At 35.4% G+C, this 15,537-nt stretch overlaps 1 protein-coding gene across 1 annotated transcript in view; it reads right to left on the reverse strand.

Moving 5' to 3' along the window:
• The window catches only part of LOC118670311 (protein CC2D2B-like), a 31,150-nt gene extending 17,024 nt beyond the window's left edge, over nucleotides 1-14,126 (reverse strand). Inside the window, 9 exon segments of the mRNA XM_036337377.1 lie at nucleotides 332-450; nucleotides 643-751; nucleotides 2,138-2,278; nucleotides 4,800-4,897; nucleotides 9,647-9,775; nucleotides 9,877-10,013; nucleotides 10,565-10,763; nucleotides 13,003-13,086; nucleotides 13,911-14,126. Of these exon segments, the coding sequence (XP_036193270.1) occupies nucleotides 332-450; nucleotides 643-751; nucleotides 2,138-2,278; nucleotides 4,800-4,897; nucleotides 9,647-9,775; nucleotides 9,877-10,013; nucleotides 10,565-10,763; nucleotides 13,003-13,086; nucleotides 13,911-14,126 (1,232 nt within the window).
• Nucleotides 14,127-15,537: the final 1,411 nt, after the last annotated feature.

Consider the following 15,537-nt stretch of genomic DNA (forward strand, 5'->3'; position numbering starts at 1 on the left):
TATATCCTACCTATCTATACATGAACAAAAATTACTACCATAGCAAAAACAAAAAACAGTCATCAAACCAAACTGTTTTATGTACCACCTCACTGATGAATTAGAGATGTGACCCTGGGCTACTTAACATTTTATAAGCATAAATTCCCCCATCTTTAAAATGAGGATAACACCATAGAACTATAGTAGCAATTAAATGTGCAAATGTATAAGATAAAGTAGCAAAGTGCCCGGTATATGGCACTCACTCAAGAAATCTAACATTATTATTAAAAATTAAACAATTAATAGACAATATAAAAGAAAAAAATAATCCTGTAAAAACGCTTACAGTGAACACTTGGATAAGTTTGTTAATTCTTCAGCAAAAGAAAGTTGTGGCATCAAAGTAATTGGCTTTATTCCTTCAATATCTGTTTCTTCAAGTGCTGAAGCTAAATATAAGAGGCTCTAGAAACCAAAAAAATAAATGTATAATTTACAATGTAAGTTCACTGTTTAGGACAATTATTCTTAATATTAAACTTATATTTCCTATATTTGTAACTTTGTTGGGTAACTGTTACAAATACAAAGATATCCTATTTTATCTATTAAATATTATAACTAGTTGAGTTAAATATCATTTTTCAATATAAATACCTCCTCATTTCCCCCACTGTTATATGCTTTTCCTTCAGTTTTCTTCTCAGTCTCAGACATTTCTGACATTTCTCCTTGATTTTGTTCATCAAATCTATTTATTTTTATCCTAGTTAATAATAAATAGAATTATTTAAAGCAAATATAATGAAAGTATTGGACAGTTATAATTGTGCTTGCACAACTCTATGAATATACTAAAAACCATTGACCTGCACACCTTAATCAATAAAGAAAAAAGAACTGCACACTTTAAATGGGTGAAATGTATGGTATGCAAACTATATCTCATTAAAACTGTTTTTTAAAAAATTTAAATTCTTTATTAGAACTGTTTTTAGAATATATGCTTTTGCCTTCTGAAATACAGTATAATGAATTCAGTGTGGATATTACCTGTATGGGCTGAGAGCAACTACCTGTGTTGACTGGCACTATGGAATTTGGGCAAGTTCCTAAAGTGCTCTGTGCCTTACTTTTCTCATTTGAAAATTGTGTTGTTATAAGGATTATATGAACTAATTCATGCAAAGTGCTGTTTGGTGCTCAAAGCATAACTAACAATAAATATTATTGTTTTCCTCTGATTTGGGGTAATCAATATGAACTTATTGTTCATAATTAACTTAGTGTTCTTTAATATAATGGCGGTCAAACTTTGTCACATTCAAATCACTGGGGAGCTTTTTTAAAGTTTTTTTTTTCTTTTTTTAAATAAACTGTTGAAAATGTTAGGAATTATAATAAAGGTGATCATGAAACATTTTCATTAAAAACCACTGCAGTTGGGGAAAAATCAACAAAGTAAAAACCATTTTTATTGCCTGAAATTACACTAATCTTTTACAGTTTGGGGGGAAAAAAAGATCCAGGAACAATGGGTTAGGAAGGAAACCAGTTATTTAACTGTGAGTTCACAGCTTCTGTGAGTAACAAGTATAGTTTTTAATTATAACTAACTCCTCCAATAGACATGTTTTTATAATTACATGTTTTACCCAGGAGGGTGATTGCTGAATCTATATTTAACTTTATAATAAAGTGCCAAATTGTTTTCAAAGTCACTGTACAATTTTTCATTCCCACCAGCAATCAATTAGAGTTACTATTACTCAGCATCTTTGAAAGCATGTGTTACTGTCTTTTCCTTTCCTCTCTTTTCTTTTCTTTGTTCTGATTTTTAGCCATTCTAATAGGTGTGTAGTATATTCCATTGTGGTTTCAATTCACATTACTCTACTGACCTGAAGTGATGTTGAGCATCTTCTCATGTGTTCATTTGCCATCCATATACCTTCTTTAGTTAAGTGTCTATTCAAATCTTTTGCCCCTTTTAATTAAATTGTAAGAATTGTTTATATATTCAAGATACAGGTCCTTTGTTGGCTACATCAAATAATTATCTAGCTTCTTTTCTCCCAATTACTGTGAATTGCCAGTTATTCATGTGCAGTTCCTCAGAAATGTTATAAGAACCAATAGAACAACCACTCACCTCTGAAACTGTAACTTTATCGGGGTGCTTATAAACCCTTGCTGTTGTCGAAGAGATTTTATCTGTTTCCAAGTACGTAATATACTTTGTAGGAGGGAGAAGTCCTTTTCCCTTTCTAAGTCATAGAGCTGTTTTGTATTACTACAACAATAATGGTAGATTAAAAAAATATTAGCAGATTAGAATTATTTAAGTCATTAAGATGGCCTGGAAGAATGTATTACACTAATTTTTCTGGACTCCCCTTGGCCACCTCATGTTTTTTTCATTTTACCCATATCTTGATATAGAAACTGAAATTCCATTTAGTGATTCATTCCTTTATGGCTTAAAGTTTTTCACTATTTTCTTTGTCATCCCCTTTACATTCTCCCTTTTATGAAGTTTAACACCTGTTTCTACAGGATCTCCTATTAGACTTTCTAATTAAGATGAGCTTGGCTTTATCTTCTGCCTTTGGCACTCCATGAAGGCATTTGAATGCCAGTCAGAATTACTAGTGTTTAACAGATACACTCCATGTAAAAGCTGACTTTACCCCTAATTTTTAGGATTTTTCCTTTTACCTAGTTTTTGGCTTTTGTAGATTCCTTACCTTTTTGCCATTTCAGCAATAAAAATAGTATTATCAGACATTTTTACTTATTTTCATTAGAAGGGACATTCAGGGAATCTAGTCTACCATACTGATAGAAAGAGAAGCCTATTGCCATTCTTTAATTCATCCACTAAATATTTATTGGGTGCTTACTGCATGCCAGGTACTGTGCTGGTTAAGGGGAGATACAAAGATAAAAACACAAGGTCAGAAAAGCTTATATGCATATAAATTAATCAATGCAACAAAATGTTATAGGTGTTATGATAGAAGTTCATACATGCTATAGTGTGAGCATAAATAAGAGAGGCAGGCAACAGGAGGGAAAGACTTCATAGAGTATGTAACATTCAATTCAAATCAATAAACTCATAATAAGTAAGTACTATGTGGTAGGAAATATTTAAGGTGCTGGTAACTAATATCCCAGCAGGGGAAAAGACAAAGCAAATTACAAATGTGATGAGTATCATGAAAGAGGAAATACATAAGTGCTACGTGAGTATAAAAAGAAAGAAAATTAATCTAATCAAATGGGCAAAGTAAGAGCCTCCCTGAGAAAGTAACATGATGTTGAAAAAAATGTGTATGTTGACTAAGTGTCAGGCAGAAAATGATGAAAGAACCTTTAGAAACTAGAGGCATTAAAACAAAGTTATGTAGACATCAGAGGGCACAGTCCATTTAGGGCACTGGACTATAAAGTTCCGAGATAAGAACCCCTAAAATGAGGCTGGAGAAGTCAGCAGTAGACAGATTATGGAGGGCCTTACAAATCATGCTAAAACCACTGAATTTTATCTTAAAGGTAATAGAAAAATCACTCTGATTTTAACATGGAGCATGGTTTAAAGAGAGGTATTTTAGGAGACTATTTGAGTAGTTAGGCTATGAAATAAGCACCTGAAGTAAAGCAGAATCAGTGGGAATGGTTACTGGCTGGGTGTGAGGGATGAGAGGAGAGGCAAGGAGACAGGTCACAAATGACTTGCAGATGTCTTTCTTGGTACCAGGTGATGGTGAGTACTAGCCATCTAGTATATAGTCATTAAAGGCTGAATTCATATGTGCCATTCTTATTTAATTGTATTTCATGCCCACAGTTTTCCCAACAGAAACATTGTTTTTCAAATGGCAACAAACTCCCCTTTGAAGCATTTCAACACCACTCTGAACATTTTTCTGAATGTAAATCTATCACACTGCTTTTTTTTTGCTTTAATAAAAGCAACGATCTCTTCAGTCACACACACACACACACACACACACACACACACACACACACACACAGTATTAGACTTCTGCCTATCCATCACCATGGGATCCCATCTAAAGCATACTTTTCTTTTTTCTATATTATAGTTTACTTGTGTTCATTATGCCAATGTTTGTTCTTTGCTCCCCGTTTTAGCTTATAAGTAACACTAGTTTATTGTTTTGTAAATACTGATGTCTTCTATTCATTTTCATTCATTCATCTAATACTTATTGAACACTCACTGTATGCCAGGTGCTGTGCAATATGTCAACCTTCTCAAGTAATATTGTTTGCATTTAACTAGGTTAATCTAGGAAAACAATTATTTTAAATCAACTCTTGCCTCTAGTGGTTAAGAGCTTGTAGAACTATGCCAGGTCAATGGACAGGGAGTCAAGAAAATTCTTTATCAAATCCCTCTCGGATTTAGACAACTGTATGTCTTTGTGCATAATGGAACTTTCTATTCAATAAGCACCTCCCAATAAGCTTTCCTGCTATTGGAGATTCCTTGACACATAATTATGTTTTCTCTTGAAATCATTTTTCCAATTATTTCATACTTTCCTAACTTCTCTTCCAACTTGTAGACCATATTTTTTTACAGGGGCCTTTAAATCTATAACCTCTTTGGGTATTGCCTTTAGACTGAATTAATAATATATCTTGCACATATGTATATTTAGAGTAACTCTCAAATAAATACAAACACTTGAGATTAATATAACCCAAGTACAAAGAAAAGTGTTAGTAAATATAGTTTTAATTGACGTGCTTGATGAATACACGAAGGGCCCCAAACCTACCTTATCTGCCAATAATAATCTTGTAAAGATTTTCCAGTCAGCTGGCTCATTTCCAAATCATCATTTAATAATTTGGTAGCATGTGTCAGCGCTTTAAGCTACAACAAAGAAAAGACCTTTTTGGGGGTACATTTCATTCATCTGTTACTATCATCCCAATTCACCTGCAGATCTAGGTTTGTGCAGTAGAAGCACAAATATATAAGTTTGGTGTATTACTGCCTTGTCTTCCAAAATATACTATATAATAAAGGGCTAATATGCAAACTATCCCCTTGGGAGTTTGACCGACCAGGAGTTCAACTGCTCGCTATGACATGCACTGACCACCAGAGGGCAGCGCAGAATGAAGGAAGGCCCCAGCCGGCAGCTGGTAGCTGGGGGAAGGAAGGCCCCGATCGGCAGCCAGGGCTAGGGACCCTACCCGAAATTTGTGCACGGGTCTCTAGTATTTCTAGTATTTGGGTAAAACTAAGAAGAACCTCAATATCTGTCTCAGATACAAACATTATACCTTAAACATTCTACATAATCAGTTCATCGATTAATATAGAGAAATACCAATCAATCAAGATGGCAGAATGAACACAGGAATCTACCTTCCTCCATTTAAAATCCATGGTTACACAGAAGATACGTGTTTAACTGTCTTTATCCATTTCCATTCCCATATCTATATAATAAAAGGCTAATATGCAAATTGTCCCCACAGGCATTCAACCGGGAGACCAGGAGTTCTATCACTTGCTATGACGTGCACTGACCACCAAGGGGTGGTGAGGAACATGGCAGGGCGCTGAAGGAGGAGAGGGCGGGGAGGCCGGGAGGCGGGGAACCTGATCAGCCCTGATTGCCAGCCAGGCCTAGGGACCCTACCTGTGCACAAATTTCATGCACCAGGCTTCTAATATAAGTATATTTGTAATTATATCTATATCTCGCAATAAAAAAATAAATGCAGCCAAAACCGGTTTGGCTCAGTGGATAGAGCGTCGGCCTGCGGACTGAAGGGTCCCAGGTTCGATTCCGGTCAAGGGCATGTACCTGGGTTGCAGGCATATCCCCAGTAGGAGATGTGCAGGAGGCAGCTGATCGATGTTTCTCTCTCATCGATGTTTCTAACTCTCTATCTCTCTCCCTTCCTCTCTGTAAAAAATCAATAAAATATATTTTTAAAAAAATAAAAAAAAATAAATGCGTAACATAGGAAGATAAGAAAAAAATAAAATCAATAGAACAAAATATACTGAAGGAAGTATAAAACAGAGAGAATTATCCACAGAAAATATCTATAGAGAAATAAAACTGAAGGAAACTATACCTAAGACATATGCAGGAGAAATGTTACAGTTAGAGACAGTTTAAGAAAATAAATTGAAGAAAAGTACAAAGCAATTAGGAAACTACTTTTGGCTCCTAAGAATTAAAAATAATAATAGTAATTATTATTATTATTATTATTATACTGAAACATACATAAATCATGATCCCAAAATGTTATTTTATAAAGGAGAGTCATACTACATGAAAAATAAATATATCCTTATATATGGTAATAGATAGTATTCTAATGAGATAAAATTGATATTGCTAGATCAGACTTTAAAGATTATACAATATTTTTGGAAAATTATCTATAAAGTAGAAATCCATAAATCAAATCACTTCTTTTCAATGACTTACATCTGAATTTCGGAGTTGATTCCTCCATTCACGAAAACAATAGCCATATTATACTTAAAATTAGAATATTCAATATTTGTTTTAAGAAATATTCTGACACTATTAATGCACAGTCTTCAACTATTAAGTGCTCCTACACAATTGCTACATAAAATTCAATTGAAGATATTCAGTTCTATGATTTTTGCTTTTGTATTTTACAGAGCAGATATACTAAAGTACAGTTCATTTACAACTTCTTGTAACGTCTTGGTGACTCCATCAGGCTTGAATGTTTAATTAAGTACCTTACTAAGTATTTTCCAAATGTACTCATTAGCTGAATGAGACCTATCAAAACATCTTTAAAGAGAAAACACTAGTAAACAAAATACTTATGTATCAGAAACTCAGCAGAGTTTAAATGAGAGGCACAAATTCAAAAAATAATCAGTGGATATTCTCTTGATTTCTCTTCAAACTTTATGGACCCTTTATGATGTCATTAGATATTTGGATTGATCATTCTTAAACTAAGACTCCTCACATTTGATATGAGATTTAAGATTGCTGATATTTTTATAAAAAATACTCTATAACAAGACTTAAAACAGCCATATGACTCTTTTAAATAGTAATCATTTCAAATACTCTTCTTAAGTCATAGAACCAAGAATACCAGTGATCAGTAAACGATTTATAAGCACTACATATCCTGCAACTCCTACAGTTTCTTTTTAGAAAAACTGAAATCAACCATTGTTCTTATTGGTTAAACTAGAAGCCCAGTGGGTGAAATCACATGGCCCTGCCCACCTGCGAGCGCCTCACTGTGCTTGCAGCCCCGCTCACCCTTGTGCACCTCACCCCCCAGAGTGCGCCCCGCCATGCTTGCAGCCCCACCCACCCGTGCCGGTCTTTAGTCATTACGGCGTCATGACCACTGGATTTTTATTATATCGACTAGAGGCCTGGTGCATGGATTTGTGCACCGGTGGGATCCCTCGGCCTGGCCTGCAGGGATCGGGCCAAAACCGGCTCTCCGACATCCCCCAAGGGGTCCCAGATTGTGAGAGGGTGGTTCTCGGGTGACACACCCCGGAATCGGGCTCCCTCCTCTCTGGTCCTGGTGCGTCACCTGAGAACCGCAGCTGCCAAGTCACCACAGCTCAGCAGCTCCTGCGTTGAGCATCTGCCCCCTGGTGGTCAGTGTGTGTCATAGCTACTGGTCTGGACCGTCTGCCCCCTGGTGGTCATTGCCCATCATAGCTACCGGTCTGATGGTCAAACAGATGGACGATCGCTTAGACTTTTATATATATAGATAATTAAAATGCTAAGGGAAAATGTCCTATGATAACTTACTCTGTACTAAGGTTTGTTTACTCTTTCAATATTAAATGTTCAGCCCAATAATGTGATAAAAGCCATTCTCACCTTCTCTAAAAGGAGCTGAGATAAATTCTGTTGCTGTCTGTCCTGAAAACACTCATAAAGTTGGAGCAGCCTAGCACATAATACTTGTTCTTGATTGAAGACAGGATGATGGCTAAATTGCAAACCCACAATGTTGAGATCTAATTGGTACATTTTCCCTTGACCTTCCATTTTGGTCCTAATAGAGCTTTCTAAATCAGATTTCACTGCCTTTAAAGAAAAATGTGTACACAAAGTTAATTTGGTTCTATTTCTTTTTAAATTACCTTTTTAAGAGTAACATTTTAATTGTAAGAAAATTAAGACACAGAAAATAAAAAAGCCAATAATTTGATCCTTTTTTCCTAAAGTTGATTATGGCCCTTGATTTCATACAGAGTGTCCCAAAAATATGTATACACACTTTGAATAATTATTAATTCCAATAGGTTAAAATACGAAAAGAAACATCAATTGGGCTATCAGCTGTAAAGTGTGTATAAATTTTGGGGGGAAACCCTATATATTTATAGTACAGCATTTTAATAATCTTGCTATAAGTTATTGTTTATAATACTGTTAGGTGCTGATAGAGGTTGAACTTTCAAGGTGTAAGCTCCCAAATAATTTCCTATAGGAACACTATGACAAATGGTGTTCAGAACTGCTGAGTCAATAGTTTTACTATGTGATGATATAATAGTCATCTGTGGGCCAGAGTTAAATGGTAAACCCTTATTAAAACACTGTTCCACCCTAGACAGTTTGGCTCCGTGGACAGAGAACCGGCCCACAGACTGAAGGGTCCTGGGTTCGATTCCAGTAACAAGCATGTACCTCAGTTGCAGGCTCAATCCCCGGCCCTGGTTGGGGCACGTGAGTGAGGCAACCAATCAATGTGTCTCTCTCAAATCAATGCTTTTCTCTCCCTCCCTCCCTTCCACTCTCTCTAAAAATCAACAGAAAAATATCACCAGGTGAAGATTAACAAAAAAAACCATTGTTGTCTGACACAACTTTCAGCACATTACCTGTTAAGGATGCTACAGAATGAATTTGAATACTCATTTTAGATGCTTGGTGAAGTGACATATACATTTACTCCCAACTCTAAGGGTCCACTGAATACTAAAATTGTGCTTGGATGAAAAAGTTACTTGTTCAGCCCAGTGGTTTCCAACATCAGAATCTGGATGTTTACAAAGGTTAATCTGGATGGGGGTTAACATTTCTCCAAAAATGGTATGTTTTGCATTTACCTACCATCCTTTTGCTCATTCATTCATTCATGTACTCACTTATTCAACAAGCTTCCACTGTTTCAAGGACCTCTCTCTCCAACAGCAATGGTCTCTGATAATTATGTTAAAATATCTGTGCTATAGCTTGAGCAAAATAAAAATAATCCTATCCTGCTATCTAGAGATAATTATTTACTTTGATATACTTTTCAGTCTTTTAATCTATGTACACATATACGTACTTGTCCGTTCATTAATAAATTCATTATCTATTTTTACAAAATTAGGATCAGATTTAATTTTTCATTCTTTTTTTCACTTCACATTTTATTTTGAGCATTTACCCATATCATTAAATATTCCTCAAAAATGTAATTTTAATGGATATTTGACATTTCATCATAGTTTTGCCATTATATTAGTAGACATTAATATATTTAAAGGGTGAATTAACACCGCAAAAATGTAAGTTATAATCAGCATTACAAGAATTCTAACCATAATTACAAGTAAACTGTAATTGGTTACCTTCCTGTATATGGTCTTTAGTGCTGGATTTAAAGATTCCTTGCTTATGTTTAGTCTGAATTTCCATGACTGGCTAATAGGTGAAGGTAATGACATTATTTCAGCACTTTCTTCAAACCAACACATTCCCTATCAAAAATATTTAAGAAACATAGTAATTAAATATTTCATCAAAAATAAATATCACATACTATCAGTGAGTGGTTTAACTTGTTAGCCGGTGCACTTGCCTCTTCTAGTTGAAGCAGGCGATTTTCCATTTTGTTGCAGGTCTTTTTATATATTTTTGGCTTTCTCTGTATATAGAATCCTTCGTCTTCTAAAATGCGTGGCATCATATCTTTTGGCAGTTTACGCTGGCTGACCACTTAATAACAAAACCTATATATTACTTAAAGTCCAACATGTTAAACTGGTATTGACCAAACAAGAAGCAAAGGGGAACTAAAGTCTAGCAGCAAGCTTAAATACACACACACACACACACACACACACACACGAGTTCTTTTAATCAATCCTCTTAAACTCAGAGAAGGCATGAAGAATATAGAAAATATTCTATAATTTAAGAACAATCCTCCTTTTTTTATCCTCACCTGAGGATATGCTTATTGATTTTTAGGGAGAGGGAGAGAGAGGAGGAAGCGGGGTGGGGCGGGGAGAGGGAAACAGAAACATCAATGTGAAACAGAACATCCATCTGTCACCTTTCGGATCAAACCCGCAACCTACATATGTGCCCTGACTGGAATCGAACCCGTAACCTTTTGGTATATGGGAGGATGCTCCAACCAAATGAGCTACACCAACTGGGGCTAGACCGGCACATTTTATCTATCCATCCAGCATAGAAAAAAGCTATCATCCTTTAGTATGATTCATTAATGACGTAAATATTTTATTGTAAAAGAACTTTACCTGAGGAACTACTTGGCACAAAAATATTTATCTGTTGTCTTTTGATTTGTTCTTGATCATCTTCATATTCAGCAGCTTTTACTTCAAGTAAATCTGGAAAAATTACTTCTTCCATATATTCTTTATCATGGCTTTCAGCAAAATCTTGTAAATTATCACCAAGTGATAAATGTTTAGGGTAACTATCATTTACTAATCGCTGTTGAATACCAAAAATAAAAATAAGTATACATGATTATCCTTCTGATCCATGCCACCCAGTTCAAGGTCAAGCTGAAACTGTTATAACGGAAATTCACTGAACATAGAGGAACTCATTGAAGGCTTAATCTTTTACAATATGATTTTTCTATAGCACTTCCTTGCAATTCTCAACGAAAAAATTAATGAAATAGAATTATAATTCAAGCCCCTCCTCTCTTTTGGAAAATAGTCTGAGATATTGGACTATGACACATCAATCACTGAGAATTCATAGTGTAGGGCAAAGGCCAGATACATCAGACCATGTGATCCTAAACCCCATTTTCTTCACTATTCAGAAAGCAGTAGTACTTAAAGTGATTGTGGAGCATCCCTGATGTTTTCTGGATGGCATTCAAGAAAAATAAAGAAAGAAAAGTAAAGATTCAACATAGAAGTCTATGGCAGAGTGATTATAGTAAAATTTGAAAACATTCTATGTATAAAAGTTACAATCTGAATATAGGTATTGGAAAATATATTACTAAATATAAAAATGCATACTTTTATATCATGATCGTAAATTTTAAGTCTCTTCACACACAAAAATCAATTCATTTTGAATGACTTTATTGTCTAATTTGATATCGACACATATTGAAAAAGGAGACAGAGTGTGTGTGAGTCATGCAAATAAAAACTCCCCAATTAAAAATGTATATTTAGGGGTAAATAATTAAGTAAAAGGAATTAATCACACAGCGTCTTTGAATAGAGGACCTTACTTGCTCTGATCACGTCTGACAAAATTAAGTAACATAGTTAAAGCATCACCTAGGTTCATATGAAGTAAACACCCCTCATACCCTGTCTCTTACCCCTGTCATGAGATCAAGAAAATATTTTATGCTCTGGCACATGTTGCTCAATGGTTACAGCATAGGCCCACAACCGAAGGGTCTCAGGTTTGATTCCCAGTCAAAGGCACATACCTCAGTTGCTGGTTTGCTCCCCATCCGGGGTCGGGGCTCATGAGGGAAGCAACCAGTGGGTGTGTCTCTCTCATATCAATGTCTCTGTCTCTCTCTCTCTCTCTCTTTTTCTGTTTCCCTTCCTCTCTCCTTCCCTCCTTTCTGCTCTCTCTGAAAAGCAATGGAAAAAATATTCTCAAGTGAGGATTTTTAAAAATGAAGGTATTTTATATCTAGAAATTTTTCTGGTATCTTTTTCAGAATTCAAACAAAGTATGGCACTGATCTCTAGAAGCAAGATTTGGGAGATCCTCACATAGGGGATCTCTTTGAAGATTCCAATCATAAGACAAAAAGGACTCTCTTTGTTCCAGCTGCAGCCCCATTATCAATCTTCCTTTATAGCATCCCAGATGTGGGCCAGGGCTTTCAACTTGCCTTCGGAGGTAAGGCCCACGTCGGGGATGCTGTAAAGGAAGACTGATAATGGTGTACAGTAGAAAGGCAAATGGGGTCCAAGAGGGACCCCAAAGGAGGGCCTGAGGGATTTGGAAATGACTAAGAGGTGTTAGTAGATAGAAAGAGTTCTGGGGAATAAGAGGTACTGGGGGAAGGGGCTCAAGGAAACTGTGGAGAGACTTGAAGGTGGAGAGGAATTAGAGAAAAATACAGAGGAACATGAGTAGGTAGGACGATCAATAAAAGTGACTGACAAATGAGGAGGCAATGGGGAAAGACTAGTGAGACTGGAGGAAAGGACAACCAGGGAATAATAGGAGGGGCTGAGGAGTTTGAAGGGAAGCGGGAGAAGTGACAGAAATTGGAAGACTCTAGGATTGGACTAGGAGGGATGGACATAGGGACTCTGTGGAGAGTAATAGAGATTATTGAGAACAATGTGGGCACTTGGAGAGAAAGACAGGAACAACAGAAGAAAGAGAAAACACGGGCTTTGCAGCTAACAGCCTATATTTCCCAGCTCTATTAATGCTTAACCCACCTTAGTTTCCTCACCTATAAAACAGAGCCGATAACAGTGCCTGCCTAACAGGGTTTCTATGAGGATTGAATGATACAATCCACATTAAAAATTTAGTATGTCATTGGGCATCCAGTAAGCACTTAATAAATTTTAGGAATTATTATGAACAACTCAATTCAGAGAGAACAAAATCACTCAATAATAAAAATTTCATCTCCCATCCAAGTATTTCATTCTTTGCCTTTAACAAGAGTTATTTTTCCTGAGAATGAGGGTGATGGAGGAAGGGAAACAAAGCCAACCTGCTCTGAAGACTGGCCCAAAGCTGAGCCTTCTCCACCGTTCAGAGTGAAAAACGAAAGTCCTGCCTCCAAAGAGACTTCAGTCTGTAGGTTAAACAACGGAAAAGCAGTACTCAGTGGTGAAATGAATACTTTTTCTGCTTATACGTGAAAGAGAGGTAATAAGGTAAGTAGTAATAAGTAGCAACTATTATCTTATTTGTGAGCAAGGAGCAGAAGGAGAGACAATATCAAGTTATATTTAACTTCAAGTCTGACTTATGAATTTTTGTTTTGTTTTTAAAGTTCTGGTAACTGCAATAAAAAACAGAATAGAGTGTAAATCCTCTCCATCTTCCCTATCTCTTCACTCTAGTCAAGAGTATTAAGAGCATCACCTTACACTTCTATCAAAATGCAGGATCAGGGCAAATGGTTTTCTCTCTCCCCATTTTTAGGTGCTTTCACATGTATGTGTGCTCACACACAAGTACTACTCCACCCAACTACAATGTCTTGTAGAGTGAGAGGTAGTTAAAAGTATTTAAAGTGACGTACTCATAGTTATAAACTTGGTGATAAAATAAGCTCTCCTTTTTCAATACTGCATATGTAAAGCCCTTATCACTTTCTTCTCACACACATATTAAAATGAACTGTTTTTAGGGAGGTTTGAGAGAGAAATTAATTCTATAATAAAAAGTAAAACTCAGTCCTTAGGAGTAAGATAATTTTAAAATACATAAAATACAAAAGCTTATTTTATATCCTATTTGTGTCTAGGTGCCTAAAATTGGATTACAGTATTGACTTAATACATCTAAATTTACTAAGAATCATTGAATCATATACTTAAAATGAGTGAATTTTTTGCTATATAAAGTATATCTCAATAAAGCTGTCTTTTAGGGTTAAAAAAAGTTATTCACCTTAGACCAGTGATTTATCTTATTATCAATGAGCAGATGAGTTGAAGATTTTTCACTTTGATTAATCTGAAACAACATAAATGATATAGAAAACTTAATCTTCACAGATAAACTTAAGTCTTTTGTTTAAAATGGATAAAAACCAAGACTTCTCAATGTTTTCCTTTTTAAAAGTATGTACACGTTTCCCCCTAAGATGTCATATATAGTTTCCATGACTAAATCACTTAACTTTTCTTGGATTTAGGTTTGAAAAGAACAAAACACATGGAAAAGAACTTGAAGTATTTGGATTTAAGGAACTATATTTAAGACTGAAATTTGGCTCTTTTTTAAAGAAGAAAAGTTAATTTGATACATATTGCATTTAAACATTAAATTTAAAACCAGGAAAGAAAAAAACAAGCATTACCTTAGCATTCTTTAGCTTTTCTCTTACTTTGCTTCTGAACATTTCTATTGTGTTTTTATTTTCTTCTTCTGCATCTAAACCTATCAAGAAGCCAACATAATATAGATCTCATGACACTTTTGAAAATAACTAAACAGCAATAGCAGCAAAAGTACTTATTAAATAGCTAAACTGCATGCATTTTTAAGGATCGTGATAATTATGAAGACTGGGACATTGCTGCATGAGGGCTTAGAACCTCAAATAGATGTCCCTTCCCCCCTTTCCATCTGGAGTAAATACTGTTATATATGCTCAGGACTGGATTTTGTTTCTCCTACCTGTGTGTTCTCAGCTATTGGCTACAATCCTTTGTTGTAGTTGGGCAGGGGTGAGGGGGGATACTTAGAAAAGCAAACCTTTATCTTTTTCCTTTTGGGAAAAAAATCTGTAAGAACAGTTATATTCTATATAGAATATACAAATATACTCTCAACAGAATATACAAATATCAAAAATAGGTTACTTCAATTTGATGAAACTGGAGAGGAAGGAATCTAAAAGGAAGAGATAAGTTTCTAGGTACCAATTAGTCAGTTTTGTAAAATTTGAGGAGCCCTACTTCCGAAAGCTTTGAGAATGAAACAGTCTTGTAGGGTATAAAGAGAACTCCGGCTGTTGTATGCACCCCAAACTATGTGTTATTTCCTACTCCTCCGCTAGATGATCCACCAGATGAACTGAGAAAGACAGGAGTTGAGCAGTCCTAGGTATAGCAGAAAGTGGAGGACCTTTTGGTCATTTTGCCTTGCATTTTTCTGTTTCTTCTCCCTGCTTCTGACTAAAGGCTGCATAGAGGATGGTGGAAATAAATGGTAAGAAAAAGCTAAATAACTATAGGTCATAAGAATCTTCATTCTTAACTGCATTATTTCCTGGTATAATTTAAAAATGACTATTTGGTTTGTTTATACTCTATTCCCAGAACTTAGAATGGCAGGGGACATATAATATGTGTTCAGTAATGGTGAATGAACTAGGATTCAACCCTTATTTATGTATTTTTCTCGAGATCTAGAACTTCCTGAAGCAAGTTCTACATCTAGCATCTTCATGGTGTAACAGTCTCAAACACTTGTAGATTCTCCATGTTTGCAGAGAGAGAGAAAATAAAATCTTAATAAAAAATTTCATCACATATATAGACTTTACTAATTATTTCCTTATGCCCATCTT

Source organism: Myotis myotis, unplaced genomic scaffold (genome assembly GCF_014108235.1).
Source record: "Myotis myotis isolate mMyoMyo1 unplaced genomic scaffold, mMyoMyo1.p scaffold_m19_p_15, whole genome shotgun sequence".
Taxonomy (NCBI): domain Eukaryota; kingdom Metazoa; phylum Chordata; class Mammalia; order Chiroptera; family Vespertilionidae; genus Myotis; species Myotis myotis.